Source organism: Schistocerca americana, chromosome 6, assembly GCF_021461395.2.
Source record: "Schistocerca americana isolate TAMUIC-IGC-003095 chromosome 6, iqSchAmer2.1, whole genome shotgun sequence".
NCBI classification, from domain to species: Eukaryota; Metazoa; Arthropoda; class Insecta; order Orthoptera; family Acrididae; genus Schistocerca; species Schistocerca americana.
This window is the reverse complement of record NC_060124.1, coordinates 391,988,569-392,013,919: the sequence shown is the minus strand read 5'-3', so window position 1 is coordinate 392,013,919 and position 25,351 is coordinate 391,988,569. Positions and strand designations below refer to the sequence as shown.

General features: G+C 41.7%; 1 protein-coding gene across 2 annotated transcripts in view; it reads right to left on the bottom strand.

Annotated features, from left to right (window-relative positions):
* Window positions 1-222: 222 nt before the first annotated feature.
* The window catches only part of LOC124619457, a 142,977-nt gene continuing 117,848 nt past the window's right edge, over window positions 223-25,351 (bottom strand). For both annotated transcript variants that reach the window (XM_047145856.1, XM_047145855.1), the window contains exon 2: window positions 223-798. In XM_047145856.1, the coding sequence (XP_047001812.1) occupies window positions 316-798 (483 nt within the window). In that variant the 3' untranslated portion in view covers window positions 223-315. The remainder of the gene's footprint in view (window positions 799-25,351) is intronic.

Here is a 25,351-nt window from a genome sequence, read left to right as displayed (position 1 = left end):
TTTGCCAATGCACTGCTCTTTTATACCTCGTATATTAGATATTATTGCCATCTGTATGTATCCATATTACTATCCCATAACTTCTGTCATTTAAGTGTGTACTGAAAGATTACTAAAAGGTAAGGCATCCATCTTGCACTATATTTTAATGTGAAAATTTTGAGTTATATCTTATTATGTAACTGAAAGACAAACCAGTAGGTCAGTGTATACATTTAAATATTAATCTGTACATCTTTTTTATTTTTCTTCAATATGATACAGAAAAGTATAGAAAACTAATTACAATGTCGAATACAGATTATCTTTGGAAATTTAAGATGTACTGTCTTTTTCAGTATCATTAGCCTCTTGAGAGGACTCTTTAGTTCCTACTGCCAATGAGGCGGAACATGAAGCACAGAATGTTTTTCTTGGTGATGAAGCTGAAGGACTACTCAGCAAAGGGCTGCTGTTTATCGTCACTGAATGTCTATGCAGTGTACCAAGGGAAGCCTCAAAAAGCACATCATTAATTGCTTTTTCAGCAAATATCCTCTGCTGAGGCTCCAGAGTTAATAGTTTTTCACACCACACTTTAACAATTGTTGGGATTTCTTGCTCTGATTTGCTGCTAGACCTCTCCGAAAATGAGTGGGTTATGTGTAATGGGTCTTTCTGTCGAGCAATGGGATCCAATTTAATTTTCTTCATTCTTGGCTCTGGTTTTGCCACAGAAGTGACAAAGGACACAGAAGGCGTACAAAGTTCATTCACTACATCAGCGTTGCTGTGATCAGTTTCACCTTCATCAATGACCTGCAAAAAATAAAAAAAGAGTATTTCAGTTTTGACGTGTTCTGTTTGCATTGTCTAAGATATTTTCTGTAGCATGTCAAAAGACCTTGATTGTGCAGTTCATGGTATTCTCCTAGAGAAGCTAAAATATTATGGCATCAGTGATCTTGTTGGTAACTGTTTTTCATCCTGTCTAACTACAAGTATGCTGTGTGTTGCTTTAAGAAACTCAGGGTATGTACACAATAAGACATCATTTTCACATTAAAGATGTACCACTGAGTCCCTTCCGTTACACATGACCTTCTGTCATATGTACAAGAAGCAGAAATAGTTCTCTCTGTTGAAAATGCAAGTGTTGTACAGTCAAGCCTAATGGAGAAACTTCAACACAAAAAAAGTAAATTATATTTTCTTGAAAATTAATAACTGGTTCTCTTCAAATGGACTGTCACTGGATTCATTCAAAACACAATACATGCAATTCACTTCTGCACATGGCCTGGTTACTTTATGAATAATGTGTGTGGGTAAATCAATAAATGGGACAAAATATTCTCAATTATTATATGTTTATATTGATAAGAAGCTGAACTGGATGACACATGTTACAGATCTTCTTCAACATCAAGTTCTACTACTTTTGTGTCACAGATAATGTCAGATTTTGGAGATGAAAATGTCAAAAAATTGACTTATGTTGCCCATTACCATTCACTTACAATGAATGGCATCATATTCAGGTGAGTAACACATCACTGAGGAAAAGTGTAGTAGCGTCTACTCCGCAGGAGAGTTTCTGATTGCGTAGCAGTTTCTCTCTCTCTCTCTCTCTCTCTCTCTCTCTCTCTCTCTCTCTCTCTCTCTCTCTCTCTGTCTGTGTGTGTGTGTGTGTGTGTGTGTGTGTGTGTGTGTGTGTGTGTGTGTGTGTGTGTGTGTGTGTGTGTGTGTGTGTGTGAGGACATGGAGGGGGACTAAATATAGTGAAGCACAAAGTACTATATGCGTGTAAGAACAGAAAATCATGTAAATGGTCAGCATATTGCCAAACTTTGCACCATGATGTAGTATAATTATCAAACTGACTCATTCCATATCATAGTGAGGAGTCACACTTATTATCCATGGACAATGCAAATAACCAATTACCTAACTACTAAGTTACTCTACCTTAGGTATCTCACAGGCTTTTTTAATTCATGGTAACCCCCCCCCCCCCCCCACCCCCACCCCCACCCCCACCCCCACCCCGCTCCACTTCCAAATCACTTTCAACAATTTATGAGCAAAGCAGCCTTTCACTTTGTTTCTAGTTGTGCAAGGCATCTTCAGATGCTATGAAAATGGAGAGTTCGATTGCAGACTCACAGTGTAATTCCCGACTCGGTGTAATTCCCATTCTCAGACCATTATAGTCAACTTCTGGTGTTTCATATCAGGATGCAAGGCATAAATAAAAGCAACTGTAGTAGTACAATGGTAAGAGATGAAAGAGGAATTTTGGGATTCAAGAAGAATTTGCAAAATACAGACTGGAGAGATATGCATAATACCTTGGCATCAACGCAAAATACAATGTAATCTGTAAAACAGTCATGGGATGCTTTGAACACTGTTGTCCAATAAATTGCTTGTGGAAGCAGATCAAATGCCCCTAAACCCTGGGTTAACATTGGAATCAGAGTCTCACGCAAAATTAGGGAAGACTGTATCTGGCTTTCAGGACTGAAACACTTTACAAACTGCATTGTATAATTTTAGAGAAAGTCAACAGAGGAAGAAAATATAGGTACTTTCAACAAAAACAAGCTCCTTCTGCAATGATATGTTTGGAACATAGTAAAAATTAGACACAAAAAAAGAATCAAGAAAATGAAGAAATTACGTTAAATGTACGGGGTTTGCCCAGAAAGTAATACACCACATTTTATAGCCAAAAACAATTCTATGAGTGTGAAACATTACAAATGTATTATCTGAAGCCTCCTGAGTGAGCGTGCCAAGTTTCCATCACTTCCAAAGTATAGCGTAGCTCCAGGACAGTTTCAAAACGCCATCTATAAGTAATGTACATTACAAGCAACGTTCCGTCATTGAATTTCTCACTGCAGCGAAAGAAATTGTGGGAATATTCACAAACTCTTGTCCAAAGTCTGTGGAGCATCTGCTTTTGACAGAAGTACAGTTAGTCACTGGGCACGGAGGGTGAGATCATCAAAAGGCGGTTCAGCAGAGCTCCACTATTTGTAGCAGACGGGAAGATCATCCACGGCTGTCACACCTGACACGTTGCAGCAAGCTGATGTTGTCATTGACAAGGATGGACGCATTATGACTTGGCAGTTGGCACTGCATCTATCAATCAGCAAGGGAAGTGTGTATACAATTATCTGCACTCTTGGATACTCAGAAGTGTGTGCAAGATGGGCCCTGCAGTGTCTAATGGTGAATCACACAGCACACAGAAAAAACATTTGTCTTGATTTGATGCAACTTTTTGAAGCTGATGGGGAAGGCTTCTTGTCCAGGTTGTGACAGGTGATGAAACCTGGGTTCACCATTTTGAGCCGAAACAAAACTGGTTCCTTTCCCAATATCCACAGAAGAAAATATTCAAAGCAACTGCTTCTTCCAGTAAGGTCATGATCACTGTGTTCTGGGACTGTGAAGATGTGATCCTTATTCATGTGATACCAAGATGCAGTACCATTAATTCATAAGCAGATGTCAACACATTAACAAAACTCAAGACCCACTTCCAGCGACTTTGGCACCACAGCCACGCAGGAGATGTTTTGCTGCAACACGATAATGCTCAGCCCACACAAGTCTGAGGACTGCTAAACACACCCAAAACAGGGTTGGACACCCTACACACTGACCTAGCACCCTCAGACTTCCACTTGTTTGGGCCATTAAAGGATGTCATTCGTGGAAGACATTTTGAGGATGCTGAGGAGGTGATGCACACAGTGAAGCACTGGCTCTGCCACCAGGGCATGGATGGGTACTGACAGGCCATATACGCCCTTGTTTCTCACTGGAGGAAGGCCACAGAATGGGATGGAGATTACATCGAAAAATAGGGTGTGTACTCCATTCTTTTGTGTGTGTATTTCTCATTATGTTCAATAAAGAATTGTTGGAGAAAAATGCAGTGCATTACTTTCTGGGCAACTCTCATAAACAATGACCTGCTGAAAGATAGCCAAAAAACTGCAGAAACTTCCAATAATTTTTTTCTGTTAGCAACAGAAAATTTAGGTTTGAACACTTCCTTAGTAAACAGCCAACAGTTCCTAAACAAAACCTAGCACAACAAGTAAATGATTACATTCAAATTCATCTCTGAAATAAGTTTACAGTGTTATCAGATCTATTAAAAATAAATTTTCTAGTGGTTATGACGACATCTGTAGTAAAATAATGAAATATTGCTGAGCCAAATTTAGTAATATTTGAGTTATATATGTAGGGTAACAGTGATACCTTCCATAATTTACAAATGCCACTCTCATGTCACTTCACAAACAAGGAGTCAAAACATTTGTGAAAAATTGCTAACCCATATCATTAGTGCCAGTATTTTCAACCACTTTTGAGATTACGATGTACAATAGACTTTATATATAATTGGCATAGGAAAACATACTTAGCATGAAACATTTGGATTTCAAAAAAGGACTGACAGCTGAACAAGCTATATTTACTTTGACAGATTACATACTCGAATAAATAAATAATAAATTGGTAACATTTTTTTTTGCCATGGCTTTAATTGTATGAATCATGATATCCACCTGCAAACGTTAAAATATTATCAAGCAGTGGACACAGCAGATTTATGGATTTTTCCCTGCCTGAATGGCAAAAACAAAGTTTGTCAGTTCCAGGTCACAAAATGACACAATTTGAAGCAATCAGAAAGGGTGTACCATAAGGCTGTGTTCTGAGTTCTCTGTTGTGTCTAATACCCATAAATTATTACCCTAATGCAGTTGCAGAAGATGCCAATTTTGTCCTTTTTCAGATGACTCATGTACAGATTTGAAATGTAGCACAAATTCCCATACTGAAAAGGTAACTAGTGATATATCAGAAACATCAACAGGCAGTTCAAGGCAAATGGATCATCATTTCATTTTGACAACACTCAGAAAATACCATTCACAGAACTCCACAAGCTATAAAAATAGATTTTCAAACAATGAAACGTAATAAGTAAAGAGTGTTTAGTTTTTAGGACACCAGATAGACCAGAACCTTAACTGGAAAACCCATGGCCTAGAATACGAAGCACCTTAGTTCAGGTACAATTGCAATACACGTGATTACTGTTGTAAAAACTTAAAAATTAAACTTATTCTGCATATTCCTAATCATCGACATTTTATGAAGTCCTCTTTTTGGGAAAATCAACTTAAGGGTCAGCAGTTTCAAATTACAGATGTGTCTCAGAAGAATTATATCTAGTGTCAGTAGAACCAGTTGTCAATTGTATTAGCAGAAAAAATAAGGTCCACAAGTATACAAAGCAAATCCCTGTGGTTATCAAAGTTAGCTAAGACACTACCTTTACATCATACTCAGAAAGAAGTACTAAAGGAAATTAAATTACAGAGATTTGCACTTCATCTTATATGAACAGAGAGAAAGGTGAAATCATCAGAATTTTGGGGGATAGTGAGGGAACAAAGTAAATGGCATGTTAATTCATCTGAAGATCTTACTAGTGGGAAAGAAATTGACATTATTTGTCTGTCTGAATACCATATAACCACAGGGATAGAAAATCTTAATGTAAATGATTATAACTTAGCTGCATATTCATGCAGATCCAATATGGATAACATAGGCATTGTCACATTCACAAAAAATGGAATATAAACACAAAAATGTAGAATAAGTACATTTTGTGATAATCTGGATACAGAAAACTGTTTTTGTTAATACTGGGAAAGGTAATACTTGGTGCTATAGTACACAGACCTTCACTGGGTATCTGGGAAATTTTCATGAAAAATCTTAATGTTTTATTGTGCTGTCTGTCAGAAAGAAAGCTGGGATTACTAATTTGTGGCACATTTAATGTAAATTTATTAAAGGAATCTGAGAGGAAAAGTGATCTACAGCTACTGTTGGCCATGTACCCCTTTAGTATCTCACAAATTTCTGTACTTGACTTGGTCAAAATATGAAAAACAGCATCTTTATAGATAATGCATTTATACAACAATCAGAAGTTAAAGAAATGCATGCCTGTTCTGTGGCAAATTGACTGTTGGACCATGATGGACAGTTAGTGTGTGGCTTCAGTTGCCTGAGACTGCAGTCATGTGTGTGTGTGTGTGTGTGTGTGTGTGTGTGTGTGTGTGTGTGTGCGCGCGCGCGCGCGTGCGGGTGTGTGTGTAGCCTATTTTTGACGATGTCCTTACTGGCCGAAAGCATTGTTTGTGACAGTCTTTTTGTTGTGCCTATCTGCAGCTCAGCATCTCCGCTATATGATGAGTAGAACTTTCCTTTTCATAATATTGTAATGTTTATCATGAATTTGATCTATGGACGAGGGAACTAACAAACTGTTATTTTCCTAGAAGATGGCATTGCCATTGCAGAAGACATCAAGGATGAAGGAATACAGGTGATTCGCAACAGTGTTCATGTAGTCCACAGCTGTTAAGATCAGATGAATGTCCACCATAGTGTAATACTGCCACCACCAAACATAGCGTGATGCATGTTTCAGGCAGCCATAAGCCTGGATGACAGCATATCCAGAGGTGACTACCAACCTGTTCCAACAAGAAACACCATTCATCTGACCAGCTGATATTTCCATTGATCCATGGGGCAATCTCAATCATCCCATTGCCACTGCAGTTGTAATTTACAATGTTGTTGAGTGAACATGGTAACACACAATGGTTATCTGTTGTGGAGTCCTAATGGTGTGCTCCGAATACCTCTGCCTGCACCAGCACTGTACCCTGTCGTCACATCTGCCACAGGTCACTACCTATCATGCTTTACGGAGTGGGCAAGCCTTTCACTGTCATGTTCTGTAGTGAGGCATGGATGTCCAATGTATTGTATCTTATGTTTGAGTTCACTGTCCTTCAGCCACTTTCCACAGATGCTCGCAACAGTAGCATGCAAACGGCTGACCACATTTGCACTTTCTGAGATTCCTGTTTCCAGGTGTTTGGCCATAATTTGCCCCAGGTCAGAGAACACAGAGTAAATACTGGCCCAATTGGTTTACAATGCTAAGGAAAAAAGTACATTGCCTGGTGGTGATGGTGCAAAGTGCTGTGTGGATATTGTCAAATGTTACGTGGTTTCTGCCTCAGCACTTGCAAGGCTCGCATGTGGTTCTACTTGTAATTAGCAAATACCATGGAGCATTTTTTAAATATTTCAGATTTTTACCATTGGAACTAAGAACTATCTGAGGCAATAATTTCATGTAGTTGTGTAGATTTTAGCCTTGTATACAATACAAGATGTGTTCACTATTGTGGCTACTGACTGACATTTTGTCTCAATTGGTGCACTCTCCACGTGCCTTCCACCTTCTTCACTGGTGCACTTTTGCCTCCACAAAACACATGGACTTCCCTCCAGCTTTTCCTACCCTACTGTTACACTGCTATTGACTCTGTACATGGACTAGTAACCATACAGTATTTTCACAGATTAGATGACATGTATAGAAATGGTTCATATTTGGCAAAAAAATCAGAAATAAACGTAAGTAGTAACAAAAATCCACAAAATACATTATCTATAAACGACTGAAAATTACAAATATTTGAGAAGGAAAGTTGCTACTCACCATACAGTGGAGATGCTGAGTCGTAGATAGGCACAACAAAAAGACTCTCACAATTATACATTGCATGTGGTTTCAGTTGCCTGAGACTGCAGTCATGTGTGTGTGTGTTGGGGGGGGGGGGGGGGGGGGGGCGGGGGGGGGGGGGGCTTCATGGCTGAAAGCTATAATTATGAGTGTCTCTTTGTTGTGTCTCCACTGTATGGTGAGTAGCAACTTTCCTTCTCATAACATTGTTGCATTCCATCCTGGATTTTCCACTGTTTGAAAATTACAAATGACAAAGTGCTGGTATTACAAGTTGATTTCTGTGTTTGTGGCTCATATCATTGCTAGAACGGTTTCCCATTTGTCTCTGTTCTGCTAATACATGTTGTTTACCATGACATGTACCCACGCCACCATGAGGCAGCATTCAGTCTCATGGTCAGCAGTAGTCTTAATACTTTCGGCCATCTGCATAGATACCAGAAGCACAGTAGATCCTGACATTTCTCCATAAGATGGCAAGTAAGAAACTTATTGGCATGTCACTACTCATTGAGGAATTTACTCAGCTCACATCATCAGCAAAATTCATAAGGAAGGACTCAAATTAGAGAAATTATTGTCCTTGGAATTAAATGATGCAAACAGTGCTAAATGTAGAACAAATTTTTTAATGAAATATATTTATAGAGCTACATACTGGCTGTTTACAGCTTTTATCCTGCATGTGTCACTAATTATTTCTATTCTAGAGTTTGTCTGTTGTAGGAGGCATTATTAAGGAGCAGCTTCTTTAGTCTGCATTTGAAAACACTTCTATCTTCATTCTCTTATTGCATTTGTGAACACCTCTTTCACTCTTAAACTCAGCTGCAGTGTTGAAAGCGAATATCATAAGTGAATAAATGTACTGTGAGACTGTGGTTCATATTCACATTGGCTGAAAGAGATACTATGAATACTTTTGGCCTATGTCAGAAGTTAACTCAGAACATTATTGGCAATTATCCCTATAGCAAACTTGCTAAATCCAAATGTTTCAGCAGGTCTACGTGTGCCAATGAATGAAGACTGTTGGGGTTCCATTGTAATTTCCCACAAGCAAGTGATGTGCCATTGCTCTTTGTATTACTTGAACAACCTAGGGTAACTTACTGCATTTTGTTTCTTAAATAAGTACTACATCAGACAAGTGCTGAACTATGTGTGCCATAACAACGTAACAACTTGTCTAATAAAATATTCTGATGGTCATAACTGAGTATCTTTTATAATTCATAGAAGATTCCAACTGGTGATATTTGTCATTTAATGATTTTATTATGTGCTCCCTAAATGTATGAAAATCAGTCTCTGTAGAGTGGCACTTTCAAAATCCAAACTGTGATTGGCTAAGTATCTCATTGCTACATAGCTGAGTGACAACGCTGGAGTACATTACCTTCTCTAAAATTTTAAAAAAAGTTTGCGAAAATTGACAATGAATTGTAGTTTTGATAAGAGGCCTAACAATGATATACTTTAACATAACAGGGAAGACACCCTGAATCAATGATGTATTGCATAAGTGAAGAGCAACATTACATATCATAGGGCCACAACTTTTAGTGTCTTATTGGACCTATTATCCACCCTACATGAACTTTTATTTTTTAAAGCAATGGCAATCTTCCTTCTTTTAGACAGAGATGTGAGATTATTTTTGATTTCACTAAATGTTGTCTGGAATGCTTCTTTGGCATATTGTTCTGTTTTCTCATTTGAACTATTTATTTTGCTCACCCATTTTTAAAAGGTAATTGTTAAAAATATCTACAATGCATGAACTGTCTTTTACAGTGATTGATTGTGTAAATCATGGAATTCTTTTAGATAAGCTAAATCATTATGGTTTGAGGGGGCAGTGCACAAATGGTTTAATTCATACTTAACTGGAAGAACGCAGAAAGTTGAAACAAGTGGTTCATGTAATGTTAAACCAACAGCTGATTCCTCAAACTGGGGGGCTATCAAGTACGGGGTCCCACAGGGTTCGGTCTTAGGTCCTTTACTGTTCTTGATATACATTAATGACTTACCATTCCACATTGATGAAGATGCAAAGTTAGTTCTTTTTGCTGATGATACAAGTATAGTAATAACATCCAAAAACCAAGAACTAAGTGATGTAATTGTAAATGATAATTTTCACAAAATTATTAAGTGGTTCTCAGCAAACGGACTCTCTTTAAATTTTGATAAAACACAGTATATACAGTTCCGTACAGTAAATGGCACAATTCCAGTAATAAATATAGAGTTTGAACAGAAGTCTGTAGCTAAGGTAGAATTTTCAAAATTTTTAGGTGTGTCCATTGATGAGAGGTTAAACTGGAAGCAACACATTGATGGTCTGCTGAAACGTCTGAGTTCAGCTACATATGCTATTAGGGTTATTGCAAATTTTGGTGATAAGAATCTCAGTAAATTAGCTTACTATGCCTACTTTCTTTCACTGCTTTCGTATGGCATCATATTCTGGGGTAATTCATCGTTGAGTAGAAAAGTATTCATTGCTCAAAAACGTGTAATCAGAATAATTGCTGGAGCCCACCCACAGTCATCCTGCAGACAACTATTTAAGGGTCTAGGGATCCTCACTGTAACCTCACAGTATATATATTCACTTATGAAATTTGTTGTTAATAATCCAACCCAGTTCAAAAATAATAGCAGTGTGCATAGCTATAACACCAGGAGAAAGGATAATCTTCACTATGCAGGGTTAAATCTGACTTTGGCACAGAAAGAGGTAAATAACGCTGCCACAAAAGTCTTTGGTCACCTACCAAACAGCATCAAAAGCCTGACAGATAGCCAAAAACATTTAAAAATAAATTAAAAGAATGTCTAGATGACAACTCCTTCTACTCATTGGCTGAATTTTTAGATATAAATTGAGGGGAAAAAAAGCCAACTTAAACATTAGTGTCATGCAACATTTTGTGTAATGTAATATCTTGTACAGACATCTTTTATTAACCTGACACGTTCCACATCATTACGAAGTGTCGTATTCATGATCTATGGAACAAGTATTAATCTGATATAATCTAATCTAATCTAATCTAGTGCACTCTTTCTCTTTAACAGAAATAATGTTATATTCTGTGGTCCTTTCCCCGTCCTTTTACAATATTCCATATTAAGTTGATTTTATTGTTTGGTTAGTCAATTGCAGTTAAAATGTGCACACTCGTGCATTTTTTACAGCTGTTCTTAATAAGCAGCAGTACAGTTTACATGAAAGTATGTCAGTAGTGATTGTTCTAGATATTTTGTAGGTGTGAAGAGACTCTGATACCTGTAGTGGTTAAGGTTTCTTTAGTGACTTTCTGGTAACATATGAATTATATTTTTAGGAAAACTACTTTCAAACATGGATTCAAACTCATTACAAAATATGTTGAATTTAGAGCTAGCATTAGGCTCATTGTAAACTTCCACAACCAAATTTTTTAAGCTTTCTTTATGATCTTCGGTTGTTTTGTTATTAATAAGCCTCATTATTTTCTTTGAGTGTTTCTGTACCATACATAGAGCTAAGTTATTTAATGTGACTCACTGTGGCTTCAGTTGCCTGAGACTGCAGTCGTGTGTGTGTGTGTGTGTGTGTGTGTGTGTGTGTGTGTGTGTGTGTGTGTGTGGGAGAGAGATTCATTTTTGATGAAGGTCTTTCTGGTGGAAAGCTTTATTTGTGACAGCCTTTTTGTTGTGCCTATCTATGACTCAGCATCTCCGCTATATGGCAAGTAGCAAATTTCCTTTTCACAATGTTACATTCCATCCTGGATAAACATTATAGTGTGAGAAGTATCAACAGAACAGACAGACAACATTCATTTACAACTTAAAAATATATATAAAAATAATATTTATATTGCTACGTTTACTGGTTTTTTTAGTGCTGTGAAGAACAGTCACACATGACCTGAAATACAGGTTTTTTTTTTAATGACTGACAATCTGTACTCTAGAATTATTCTATGGTACAAAAGGAGTTGTTAAGAAGATACATCTTTAATCTACTTTTGAAAACACTTCTATCCGTCAGACATTTTATTTCCATGCGTAAATTATCAAAGAGTTTTATAGCTGCATATTTCACCTCTTTCTGTACCAAAGTTAGATTTTTTAAAGGGTAATGCAGATCATTCTTGAAACTTTCTGGCAGATTAAAACTGTGTCACAGACTGAGACTCAAACTCAGGATCTTTGCCTTTTGCTGGCAGGTGCTCTCCCGACTGAGCTATCCAAGCATGACTTGAAACCCATCCTCACAGCTTTACTTGTGCCAGTACCTCATCTCCTACCTTACAAACTTCACAGAAGCTCTCCTGCTAAACTTGCAGTATTAGCACTCCTGTAAGAAAGAATAATGTGGAGACATGGCTTGGCCACAGCCTGGAGAGATGTTTCCAGAATGAAATGAGGAGAGCTTCTGTGGAGTTTGGAAGGTAGGATATGAGATACTGGTGAAAGAAAAGCTGTGATGATGGGTTGTGAGTTGTGTTTGGATAGCTCTGCCGGGAGAGTACTTCCCTGTCAATGGCAAAGGCCCTGAGTTTGAGTCTTGTTCCAGCACACAGTTTTAATCTGTTAGGACATTTCACACCAGTGCACGCTCCATTGTAAAGTGAAAATTTCATTTTCAGATAATTTTTCCTTCTAGTGCTGTATGTGTGACCACCTCTGTTACTCTCAAACTTAGAAGAATTGTTGATAGCAAATTTTGTAAATGGATACATATATGGTGTTGCTGTAGTTGATATTCCCTGCTGCTTAAAGAGATGCATGCAACATATCTGCATCTACATCTACATGGTTACTCTACCAATCACACTTAAGTGCCTAGCAGAGGGTTCATCAAACCATCTTCACAATTCTCTATCATTACAATCTCGTATAGTGTGCAGAAAGAACAAACACCTATACCTTTCCGTACAAGCTCTAATTTCCCTTATTTTATTGTAGTGATCATTTCTCCCTCTTTGGGTCAGTGTCAACAAAATACTTTCACATTCAGAGGAGAAATGAAAAACATCTTTATTTTGATGATGTCCAGCACAAATTCTCTATTATTTCAGTGACACTCTCGCCCATATTTCTCGATATTACAAAACGTGCTGCCTTTCTTTGAACTTTTTCGATGTACTCCGTCAGTCCTATCTAGTAAGGATCCCACACCGCGCAGCAGTATTCTAAAAGAGGACAGACAAGCATAGTGTAGGCAGTCTCCTTAGTAGGTCTGTTACATTTTCTAAGTGCCCTGCCAATAAAACGCAGTCTTTGGTTAGCCTTCTCCACAACATTTTCTATGTGTTCCAATTTAAGTTGTTTGTAATTGTAATTCCTGAGTATTTAGTTGAATTTACGGCCTTTAGATTTGACTGATTTATCGTGTAACCGAAGTTTAACGAATTCCTTTTAGCACTCATGTGGATGACCTCACACTTTTCGTTATTTAGTTTCAACTACCAGTTTTCGCACCATTCAGATATCTTTTCTAAATCGTTTTGCAATTTGTTTTGATCTTCTGATGAATTTATTAGTCAATAAATGACAGCATCATCTGCAAACAATCTGAGATGGCTGCTCAGATTGTCTCCCAAATCGTTTATATAGTTAAGGAACAGCAAAGGGCCTATATAACACTACCTTGGGGAACGCCAGAAGTCATTTCTGTTTTACTGGAGGACTTTCCGTCAATTACTACAGACTGTGACATCTCTGAAAGGAAATCACAAATCAAGTCACATAACTGAGATGATATTCCATAAGCACGCAATTTCACTACAAGCCGCTTGTGTGGTAGGCCTACAGTGTCAAAAGCTTTCCGGAAATCCAGAAATACAGAATCGATCTGATATCATATAAATGTGTGAATTCCACACATACTGTAATTCTAATTACTTTCTTTTCTGCAATGAATGCATTTTCCTAAGCAGGGTGTTACCCCAGAATATTATGTTGTAAGACATCAATGAATGAATATGCAAAACATGTTAGCCGACTTCTGTATTCCCAAAGTTGGCAATCATTCTTATGACAAAATTAAGTGGTCTAAACATTTTAGCAGATCTGCTAGATGGTATTTCCAGTTTAAGTTTTCATCAATATGCAAAACTGAGAATCTACACCTTCTACCCCCTATGTTAGTTCCTGTTGGTATACGATGTTAGTAGGTGGGGAGATATTTTTGCTGAATTAACTATGCTTTTTCAAAGTTTAAAGCCCATATCACAGAGTCAGAATAGCGCTAAAGTGGTTTGAGTGGCATGACAGTGAACTCACATCAATGTCCTGGTCATGAAATCGCCTGATTTGAACCCAATGGAGCACATCTGGAGCACTTTGGGGCATCAGCTCTATCCCCAAAAATCAATGAGCCATAATTTAAGGGAATTGTGTGACCTTTACTTGCATGTCTGGTGCCACAAACCTCCTGAAAACTACTAAGGACTAGTCAAATTCAGGTAATGCAAATTTTTGTTGTATCGTTTTCCAAAATTGAGCCCACATGCTACTGTGTGACTGTGTAAATGGTCGTAATGTTTTTGACTCATCAGTTTATATGTTCCTGTTGTCTGGATGGTATTCGCTGGTGTGCTGTCAAGACCAATAACATGCTATCTGAAATGTAGTCCCCAGGTGATGGCGTTGTGGTGGCGGGTGAGGGGGAGGGGTGTTTGCTGCGGGTGGCACTGCTTCGAGTCTTGTGGACATCATTCGGCCCTGTAAGTTGCTAGAGCTCTCACCATGGCACGGTCTGATTGGATTTTTGCAGTCAGTTCGTATCAGGTGGCATTGAGTTGAAACTGCTATCCAGGTTAACCAGATCTTCATGCACTTTCGTTTCTGTTGCTTCCTTGATGATCAATTCCAAGAAGACTGATGTGACACCACACTTCGGAATTTTCAAAATGCTTCTTTGATGCTGTGCTCCACTATGGACGATTTTTCAGTGTATCCTAAATGCATGTCAATTATGTTTTCCATGCACTGTTTCATGAAAGTTATTATTGTTTTGGAATGAATAATGTAAAGAGACTGTGAAACAGCTGTTAATTTGGCATGAAATTGATTTAGTCAGTTGACAGGCAGATCAGAGTGGCTGAGAATTTGTCCAGAGTGTTCAGTTTACTAAAAACTTGCATCTGCCAATGGAAGTGACAAGTATTTAATGATGCTCAGTGTAGTTGTCAATCATAAGGCAGCTTTGATAGTTACTTCACTACAGATTTTGGTGAATGATATGACAAGGTGACAAGATTTTATATGTAAAAAAATAATTTAAAAAAGGATAAATAGAAAGAAAAAAGTGGGATACTAATTACAAAGAAAAGATACTTCACGTGTGTCAGCATTCCTTTAATGAGACAACCGAAAACTAACATTTATACATGTAAATATACATTTATTTTGTATATGAATGCGTAGTATCTGTTCTTTCGGACATGTCCGTGTTATCTGTTTTTTCCAGACATGTTTGGAAAAACAGATACCACACATTCATGTAACTGATTCGCCTCGATGGGCAATGGATCCACCACATTCTGTAAAGATGCACAATTATGTCTGACATCCTGTGGGAATCTCTAAGCAGCCATATGGAGCACACAGAGAGGGACTGCAGATATGTGGGAATGTAGGATAACTGACAGACATTCCAAGATAGTCCATTCACTTGCTATAAACACCGTGTCTGGGTGCCTCAGTGGTTAACACAACTGGTCTGGCATACATTTTCACTCATTGCCACTGATGACTCACAAAGTCCTGACACACTGATATCAATAATCCCTCCCCTTCCCTTCCTTTCTCCCCCCACCTCCTTCAGTTTGCATAAGACACTTATTTTAAAAATGTACCACACTTAAAAACATATGTCATGACACTGACTCATATTCTAATACATAAAGTTGTTCCAAGAATTCTGCTTGAATTTAAAATATATAAAAAAAACATTATTGTTGACATCAAATACCTAATGAACATGAACTTGCAGGTTCTGAATCAAGAATATCACTATTAACTTTGTACATGTCAGAAGACTTTATATCTTCCAAGAGTTTTGGATTGCTTAATAACAGGTTGTAAAATTCTTAAAAGCTACTGTGCTGAAAATGTTTCACACCAGTTACAATTTCTTCAATAGTTCTGGCAGTAAAATGAATTTTTTCGTCACTCCAGAGTGAGCTAACAATTGAAAAGACTCTTTCCACAACAGCATTTGTGTTTTGTACAACGAGAGCAACACTCACAAGCATCTCCATATTTATACATGAAATGTCTACATTTTTAAGTATGTAGAGTACGTCACTCCATCTCTTATCAGCACCCACATTATTTTTTTCGCATTCTTCAAGTTTTCTAGAAACAGTTATGTTCGCAAGTCCTAACTCATCAAATAATTCACCTTCACTTACCTGAATGTACTGTCTTAAAATTTTTAGACATCTTTAGTTTAAGGTAAAAAAACTTGATGTGTTTCGCTACAAAATAAAACTAAATCCAGCTCTATTTCTTCTTCCAGTAAATTTATATGAATTTTTAAAGTTGTAACATCCTTTTTGAAACACCCTATACTTATCTTCTTTAAGTTTTGACTGCACTTCATACACTGCATGTGGCTATAAAATGTTCACTAAAATCGATTCGCACTTTGCCTTGGAACACATGAATTTCTTCTCAAAAAGTTCTCTGATGATAAGAGATAGGCAGGTCATTGAACAGAATGAATGGTTGTTTTTTGCAGTGTGAGACACAAACAACCCTATTTCAGCTCAGTTTGTAGTTTATTTGCACTTATGAAGGAAGTTATACTACAGTTTTCTCGCAGAAGCTGCCAATATGCACTTCTTCTTGTTAATGTGTTGTGTCGGTGTGTCCTCCATGTTCAATAGAAAAAAAACCAACGACATAAAATAAATTCTTCAGTCATAGATGATGAGTTTTACTTCAAGAGAGAAAACTTTACTTCAAGAGCGTCAGACACAGTACATTTTCTTTTCCCCATATTAACACGCATATATGACACAAACAAAGCGAATAACAAACAATAGGATGCACTGGCGCAAGCTCACCATGCCCCCATTGTTAAAAATAGTTCTCTACTTTTTATTGGTTCTTCATAAAAATCGAAAGAACGAGCTGCCTGCAGCTACTACCCATCTGTGAGAGCCAACAGTGTGTATCTAATTCATATTCATTACTACAGATAAGCATGACATTTTAACATTAATGTCCCTATAACAAGCTTTCACAATTTCTACAGAGAAAAAAAGAAAATCATACTAATCTTGCACCATGGTTGCCAGAACTGAGCCAGATAGTGTGGAACGTATTCTCTTCGTACATGCGTGCGACTACGTGTCTACTTTCACTCTCCACTCTCTTTATTTAAGGGTCGAGGGCCATGAAAACTTAGTACATTAAACGTAACAGCTATCGACTGTGTTACCTTGAACATTCGAGATGCGCCAGAATCTCAGTAAGAAAATATGAAAAACATATGAAACAAAACTGACTTATAAAACAAATAAAAACCTAGAGAGAACTAATTGAAAAGGTTAAAGTTACTGACAAGCAAGGATCTACAGAAGGGCAAGACCCTTGGCATCCCATTAAAAATTTGTCGGGACAACGGGACAGATAACAAAAAACAGGATACTACCATAAAAAACGGGACGTCTGGTCACCTAATACATGATACCATAGAGTTCATAGGGAATGAGCTATCAAGAATAATTAATCTTGAGGTGGTAATATACATAGTAAAGGCATCTTGAAATGACGGTTTAGTGAGAAAATGCTTTAAGGAAGTGTAGTCGCAAAACATGAACAGCACATTCATTGTTTCATAAGATGGCTTCTGGAATCATGTGAGGTGGAAGTTTGGGTTCGTTACACTAAACAACACCATTTTAACAGTAGTTCATTTATTCACCTCTTTTACACAAGCAAGGCTTACAAAGAACTGACATGGTGGAACTGCACGAAGATAATCTTAGCTTAGTTCAAAGACGATACTCAGATTGATGCTGGTGTCGACCTCATCGGCGCCACATAGCCCCTCCCCCTCTCCCCCCCCTCCCCCCACAGTACGGAGTACTCTTGAGAGGCCAGAGGTGGGGGGGGGCCGGCGAGTGAATATGGCATTGGCAGGGGTGGTCCACGGGAGCCAGACCATGCCGAACCTGGAAGTCATTGAAGCGACCCAGGCGCCGTACTGGGCGTGCTGGTCGTGCGGCACAAGTAGGCCGGCAGTTTGCGGGTGGAACGGAGTGACGACGACGTCTCTGGTGGGCAAGGCGAACACACGAAGCATGTCCAGGTCGACGTCAGGCGAGAGGGGAACACATTTCACCAGGTGGCAGGGAATGGCGGAGGTTGTGTCATGAGCACTGGATGAAGGGAAACACACGATGAACAGTGTATCATCCCATAGTACTATAGAGATGCTGTGGATTACATCCAGGGGGACAGGCACAAACACCTCGAGCGAAGGCATGTTCAAGATTGGGGGGGGGGGGGGGGGGTTCTGAGAAACCTCGACAGGGCGAGGCACGCAATGGTGCAGAGGTCAAAGGGGCCGGCGAAGTCCTGGCAGCAAGGGCGTGATCGTAGGTAAGCTCGATGTGGGGAGCATGTGGTCACTCGATGGAGTGCGTGAGACCGGAGTAGAGGGTGAGGTCGGAGGAGAGCTCGACGATTGGAGCTGGAAGTCACTCGACCGAGTGTGTGATTCCAACGTGGAGGGAGTGGTCAGAGCGTCGTGAGCAACGACGGTGAGTGGCATGGTCATGGCCTGAAGGGGGGGTAGAAGAAAGCTCGACATGAGCAGGCTTAAGTCTGTTGAGAGAAACTGTAACAGCTGAATCTTTCATCAGGATGTCATAGGTGTTGGCTAAGCGCCGGAGAACCCGGTACAGGGCGGTATATGGAGGTTGGAGGGGAGCACGGACAGTGTCATCTCGGAGCATGGCGTACTCACAATTGTCCAGAGATTTCGGGACGTGAACCTTAGGGCGGGAATGGCTAGTGGGCGGAGGGATTTGGAGGTTGATGAAGTGGCGTCTAACGCGGTCCACGAAGCAAGGTAAGTCAGACTGAGGGAGAGAAGTTCGCCAGGGAGAACAATGTTCTGGCCCAATATGAACTCGGCTACTGTGCCTTTGAAGTCTTCCTTATAGATTGCTCAAATGTCGAGCAGCACAAGGGGAAGGGCCTCCGTAAATAGAGAGTCTTGGCATCAAAGAGCCGCCTTGAAAGTGCGGTGCCAGCGCTCATCTAGCCCATTACTTTGCGGGTGATAGGCTGTGGTATGGATGCGCCGGATGCCGCAAATGTTACAAATCTTGTTGAACAGGGCCAACTCAAATTGTTTGCCCTGGTCAGTCGTGATGATAGCTGGACATCCGAAACGCGGCACCCATGACTCGACGAAAGCTCGAGCAACAGTTTCTGCCATAATATTGGGGAGGGGGACAGCCTCAACCCAGCGAGTTGTTAGGTCGATAGACGAGAGAACATAACAAAAGCCGTTAGAAGGGGGGAGAGGGCTGACAATGTCAGTATGAATATGCTGGAAACGCCCAGGAGGGATCGAAAAAGCGCCGAGGGAGTGTGAAGTATGCTTGTGTACTTTGCAGCGTTGGCATGCAATGCAGGAGCGTGCCCATTGCTGGCAGTCCTAGTTGACATTTCTCCATACAAAGCGCTCTGCTATGAGGCAGGCGGACGCACAAACACCGGGGTGGGCTAAATTATGCAATACGTTGAAGACAGCTCAACGGAGCGTGGTTGGGATGAGGGGGCATAACCTGCCCGTACTGTCGTTGCACCAGATCTCACCAGAAATGCCAGGGAAGGTGGTGCAGTCGAAGTGTAGTGAAGAGGTAGAGTCTGAAATCAGGTTTTGTGTTTCCTCGTCGGTGGGTTGGAGATTAGGCAGTTCAGAGAAATCTAACAGTGAATGGACAGCGTCATCTAGTGAAAGGAAATCAGCAACTATATTGTCGGCACCCTTTATGTGTCTGACATCGGTGGTGAACTGAGATATGAAGTCCACATATCTGAAGCGGCTAGGAGGCAGGTCAGCTGGCGGGTTTGTAATGGCTGCGGCCAGGGGTTTGTGGTCTGTTAACACATAGAAAGGGCGTCCCTCAACGTCAGTCTTAAAATGCTTGATGGCTTCGTAGACCGCGCGCAACTCCCAGTCACATGCAGAATATTTCCGTTGTGCATAGGTGAGCTTGCGCGAGAAGAACTGCAGAGGTGAAGTCTGGCCATCGATTGTCTGGCTAAGGACAGCGCTGATGGCAGTATCGCTCGTGTCTGTGGTAATGAAAAGCTGCACATTCGGATGAGGATGCGCGATGGTGCAGGCCTCGGCAAGAAGATTTTTGAGGGCAGTGAAAGAGTCAGTCTTAGCAGGGGTCCATGGAATGGGCCGAGATCCAGAAGTGTTGGTGCCTGCCAAGGCGTCTGTCAGTGGAGCCTGAATCTCTGCAGCCCAAAGTAGATGTCGGTGATACTAATTAACCGTCCCCAGAAAGCACCAGAGCTCTTTGAATGACGACGGTCTGGGTAGGTTTAGTATTGTTTGTACTTTCTCAGAGGTGGTGAAAGGCCATCAGCAGAGACCCAAAAACCAAGAAAAGTGACAGTGAGTTGATGTAGCTGCAATTTGTCCTGGTTGGTCTTGATGCCTGCTGCCATGAGAGTCTTCATAACAGTTTGCACATGTTGAATGTTGGCCTCGATGGAGGAGCTCAAAACAAGAATGTCATCAAGATACGCAAAGCAGAATTTTAGGTCGAATAGCACTTCATTGATGAAGCATTGCCATGTCTGGGTTGCGTTTTTCAGACCGAAGGGCATGAATCGAAACTGAAATAACCCGATCGGGGTGGTAATTGCTGTTTTCTCGATGTCTTCAGGTGCCATGGGGTTCTGGTGGCAGGCCCGTTTGCAATCAATGACAGAGAACGTGGTCGCACCTGCGAGGGAACTGGTCAAGTCAGCAATGTTGGGTATGGGGTAGTGCGAGGGAACTGGTAAAGTTGGCAGTGTTGGGTATGGGGTAGGTGTCCTTAATTGTTCGTGTGTTTAGTCGACGGTAGTCTCTGCACATGCGCTGGGACCCGTCTCTCTTGGGTGTCATATGTATGGTCATAGACTAGCTACTGGTAGAGGGTTCAATGACGCTGGAGCTTAGTAGTCCAGAAATCAGATTTTTAAGGTTGGAGAGGCACTCTGGACAAAGTCGACGTGGTTTACTGGAGATCAGGGGACCTGGCGTGAGGCGAAGCTTGTGAACCGTGCCATTGGTGATGAAGGAAATGTTGCCAGTGGCGCGGGAGGCGGATTGTTTACAATGTGCAGCGGGCGGGGCATGCGAGGTGTGGTTGTGGTGTTTGGAGCCACTCTCCAGATCCGACAGGAGCTGAGGTGGCGAAGTGTCCCAGGAGTCAATGCGACAAGATGGCCGCCGGCCCGAAGCAGTGGCACTGTGGTCGGGTGAACTCGGTAGAGCTCATGAGCCGTTATAGAGTCCACTGTTTGAGGGCGCGGCCTGTGGCAGCACGGTCGTGGGCGAAACGCTTGGCGCGAGTGCACTGTTTGTGTTGTCAGTGGCGGTCACACAGCAGAACGCAGGTGCCGGAGTTGCATAGTTTGAGGTGCTGTCCGCGAGGGATGGGGTAAGGAGCCGTCAGTTCGGGAACACGTGACGCTCGTCGCGCATGCGCACTTGTGTCCGGCCGAGTGTCAAACGCTGCCATATTAGGAGGGTGTGGCCCTGCGGGCTGTCAGTACATGTTATGGCAGTCTTGATAGCACAGTTGCGAGGGAAAGCGGGAGGTAAACTCACGGAGGCTCTATTGCTGAGACTGCAAGCAACTTACTGACCTTGCTGTAGTGTCTGTAATTCCTTTGCTGCATCGGAGAGCTGCAGCTGAGTTTCGTGGAGCCGGAGGGAGAGCTCAAAGTTTTCCTTGCATAGGCGAGCAACGTTTTCAAGCTCGACAAGGCACTTGTGCATTGTTTCTTGTAATCTCATCGACACAGACAAGCATGTACGGATGAGATGAGCCCGGACTGATGTGTCACGGGAAGGGTTTGATCGCCTGGCACAGGGGAAGTGAGTCTTGGATGGATGATGAAACATGGTGTTTCACACTAGGTCTGGTGAAAGTTTGTGGTGTCACAATAAGTCAACGCCTAATATAGGTCCATCAATTTTGCACACTAAAAAAGTCCACTCAAGTTTGCAGTTTGCGGAGAGTGAGACGACGTGGGAAGTTGAACCCAAGCATTGTAGTTTATTTGAATTCACAGCTTGCAGTGAAGTATGATGAGGGCGAATGTTCGACGAAGCTAAGGATGTAGGCAGCAGCGAAACATCGGCGCCTGTATCCATTAGGAAATGGTATCCCGACGAAATGTCTTTAATATAAAGTCATCCGCAATTATCCGGTCGTTCCCGGACAGAATGGAGCACTGGGAGGTGCCTGTCATGTTGTGCGCAGGAGGCAGTGTGGTGTCACCGCCAGACACCACACTTGCTAGGTGATAGCCTTTTAAATCGGCCGCGGTCCATTAGTATACGTCGGACCCGCGTGTCGCCACTGTCAGTGATAGCAGACCGAGCGCCACCACACGGCAGGTCTCGAGAGACTCACTAGCACTCGCCCAGTTGTATGGACGACTTAGCTAGCGATGCAACACTGACGAAGCCTCGCTTATTTGCAGAGAAGATAGTTAGAATAGCCTTCAGCTAAGTCAATGGCTATGACCTAGCAAGGCGCCATTAGCATTATATTGCATGTATCTAAAGAGTCTAACTTGTATCGTCAAGAGCGATATACAAATGATGGATTAAAGTTAAGTATTCCAGAAGCTACGTACTTTTCTTTATAGCATTCATCACGTATCCTGTTTCAGACCTCACGCCATCCTGCGTGAGCTTATATAGTGCATTTCGGCTTCCTCAAACAACACGGTGTTGGCACTTCTGCCGACACTTCAGGCAACACCCAGACCTACCTGTAATTGGCGTTTGGGAAGTAGCAGGGTGGTCTGCAGTTCCGTGCCACCTCACCAAACCGTGTGTGGAAGTAACAGTATGGGTAGTGCAGTTGCATTTCCTGCGTTATGTTCGTTGCCAGTGGCGGTGGCCGAGGGTCAGTGGCCGCAGCAGGCTCGGTTGCAGGAGGGGGTGTGACCGTGGGCATAGCTGGTGATGTACCAGTAGCTTGTTTACTGCTTCCTGGAGCGAGCAGAACGTTCGGCACAGTGCGGCCCCGGCCGCAGGACGATTAGCCTAAACCTGAGACTTGTCAGGTAGGCAATTCCTGGCGAAACAGAGCAGTGATGCATAGTGTAGCTTGTCAGCAATTGTCATTCTTTGCTCGACAGGTTTGGGAGACCTCTGAGCCAGAGCAAAGTGGATGTGAGGAGATAGTTTATCTGACCAGATGGCAAGGAGAGCTGGGTCAGAGAGTAAATCGGCGCTGACCAGGGCATGTAGCCATCTCCGTGGAGCACTTGCCGTATTGCTGCCTCAGTTAAGTATGCAAGCCAACGTAGAACTGTCTTTTTGGCTAGAGTGTACTTGGTGGATGAGTCTGGAGCGTCGACAAGGTCAGCAATTAAGTCCTCCTGGTCATGCAGGTGGGTGATGAGGCACAGAAACCTGGCTGACTCGTCGAGTTTGTAATGGTCAAACACTTTGTCCACAATTTTGAACAAGGTAGTTGCCCTGTCGGGATTAAATGGCGGCAGCATCGGTAAGCGTTGTAGAATGTTCAGAAGAACAGGTTGAGTTGAATTTGTCGGAGCACCACCTGAAACGAGATGTTGTTGCTGTAGTATTCCAGGAGAGTGTGCCTCCAGGGGCTGTGGCAACGACGGCTGGTCGGGTGGCAGCGTGAAGGTGACGTGTTGTGGTTGAGCACGATCCGTCGCGACGCGGAAGGCTGACGCGGGTGAGACACCGTAATGTGTCGATTGCAGTTGCGGAAGCTCAAAACGTTGTGGGTGTGTTCGGATTGATGCGTCGCGGAAGAACGATGCAGATGAGGCACCGAGATGTGCCGAGAACGGTAGTGGAAGCTCGACTGGAGCTGGCGCAGGGGCGACAGGTGAGAAAAAGTTCAAAGTTTCAAAATGCATGTTAGTCCGTGGAAAGCACGACGTATAATCAGAGCTGGGGCCACCTGTGTTGCAGGGAGGCTGCGGAGGTGTGGGCTGTCCAGAAGCACAGTGTGTAAAATGATGTCGAACGTCTGACGGAATGTGTGAATGTTCACTGTGCATAGTCACTCCACTCAAAACAGTGTGCGGATAAGGTAAATGTTGTGGCACAAAACACTGAGGCATAGCAGTGGGACGGAGATGGAGGTCAGGCACAGATAATAAGTTATTGTTCCTGTTACAGGCTGAGGTATCGAAGTAGGAAGGCATGTGCTGATGCTGAACCGAGGCAGGTGCGGGCGTGGTCGGATGCTGAGGAGGTTGACCTGTGAACGAAGCAGTTCCGGCCACGTGGCAGGTACTGCATGGATTGCAGCGTGGCAAATCGTTGTCCTGGCAGTGGTAGGTTGTCCAACGTAGCATTTGCAGAAATTGGCATTGGTCCCGCACTGCATGGAAATCCATAAGAGGTAACTGCACAGTCGATGAGGAAGGGCACATGTGGTGGGAACAAAGGCGTTTGATAGCCGGAGTCATGCACACTCCTAAACTCACTTATTGTTGCAGGCTCGAAAACGTCCAGCGAAATCGGCGTAATCGTCGAGTGAGAGGCATCGTGTTGCAGTCCTGGCGCGTGTACATCGCCTGCAACATGATGCATGTTGATCACAAAATCCGGCGTTAGGCACAGGGCCGAAGTCTTTGTTCGAATGCTGTGTCGATGTAATACATGCGAAAATAGCCGACGCGGAGGGCGCAGACACAGTAAAACGGCGAAAACGGAAGACATTACAACACGGGGTCACCAGTGAGGTGGAAGTTCGGGTTGGTTACACCAAACAACACCATTTTAACAGTAGTTCATTTATTCACCTCTTTACACAAGCAAGGCTTACAAAGCACTGACATAGCGGAACTGCACAAAGATAATCTTAGCTTAGTTCAAAGATGATACTCAGATCAATGCTGGTGTCGACCTCATCGGCGCCACACATGTAAGTACCGATGCTGAATAAAGTAGCATGGCTGCAAACTATTATGAATTGCCCATAATTGTTATAGATTTATCATCGAGTTACAGGAAGATACTAAAAATTACAGAAATAGACATTTTATAATTTGATGATTGAAAAAAATCGGGAAAGGCACTGTTTAGATTTCGCTTATCATTTGCTGCTACTCGTAAGATGTTGTAATGATTTCCTTCCTGAGTATGAAGTAAACCTGTCTACGAATAATTTCGTCACCACAGTTTACAAAGGTACGCTGTGCTGGGTGACGAAAATTTTTCGTTCTGCATGTGTCAGCTTAAAGAATACGAACAACATGGTGTCACAAGGTTTATGGCATTCGTCTGTAACCTGTTGCGGTTTTTCTAACCTTCTAACCAAGTCCACTCTTGAGTGAATAGTTGCTAAGAAAAAGACTCCCCTCCCCCAGAAAAATTTAATGTGGTACCGGTAATGCAAATACAATGATAGAACATATTAAAGGAGTTCCTGCTTCTTTTAAACA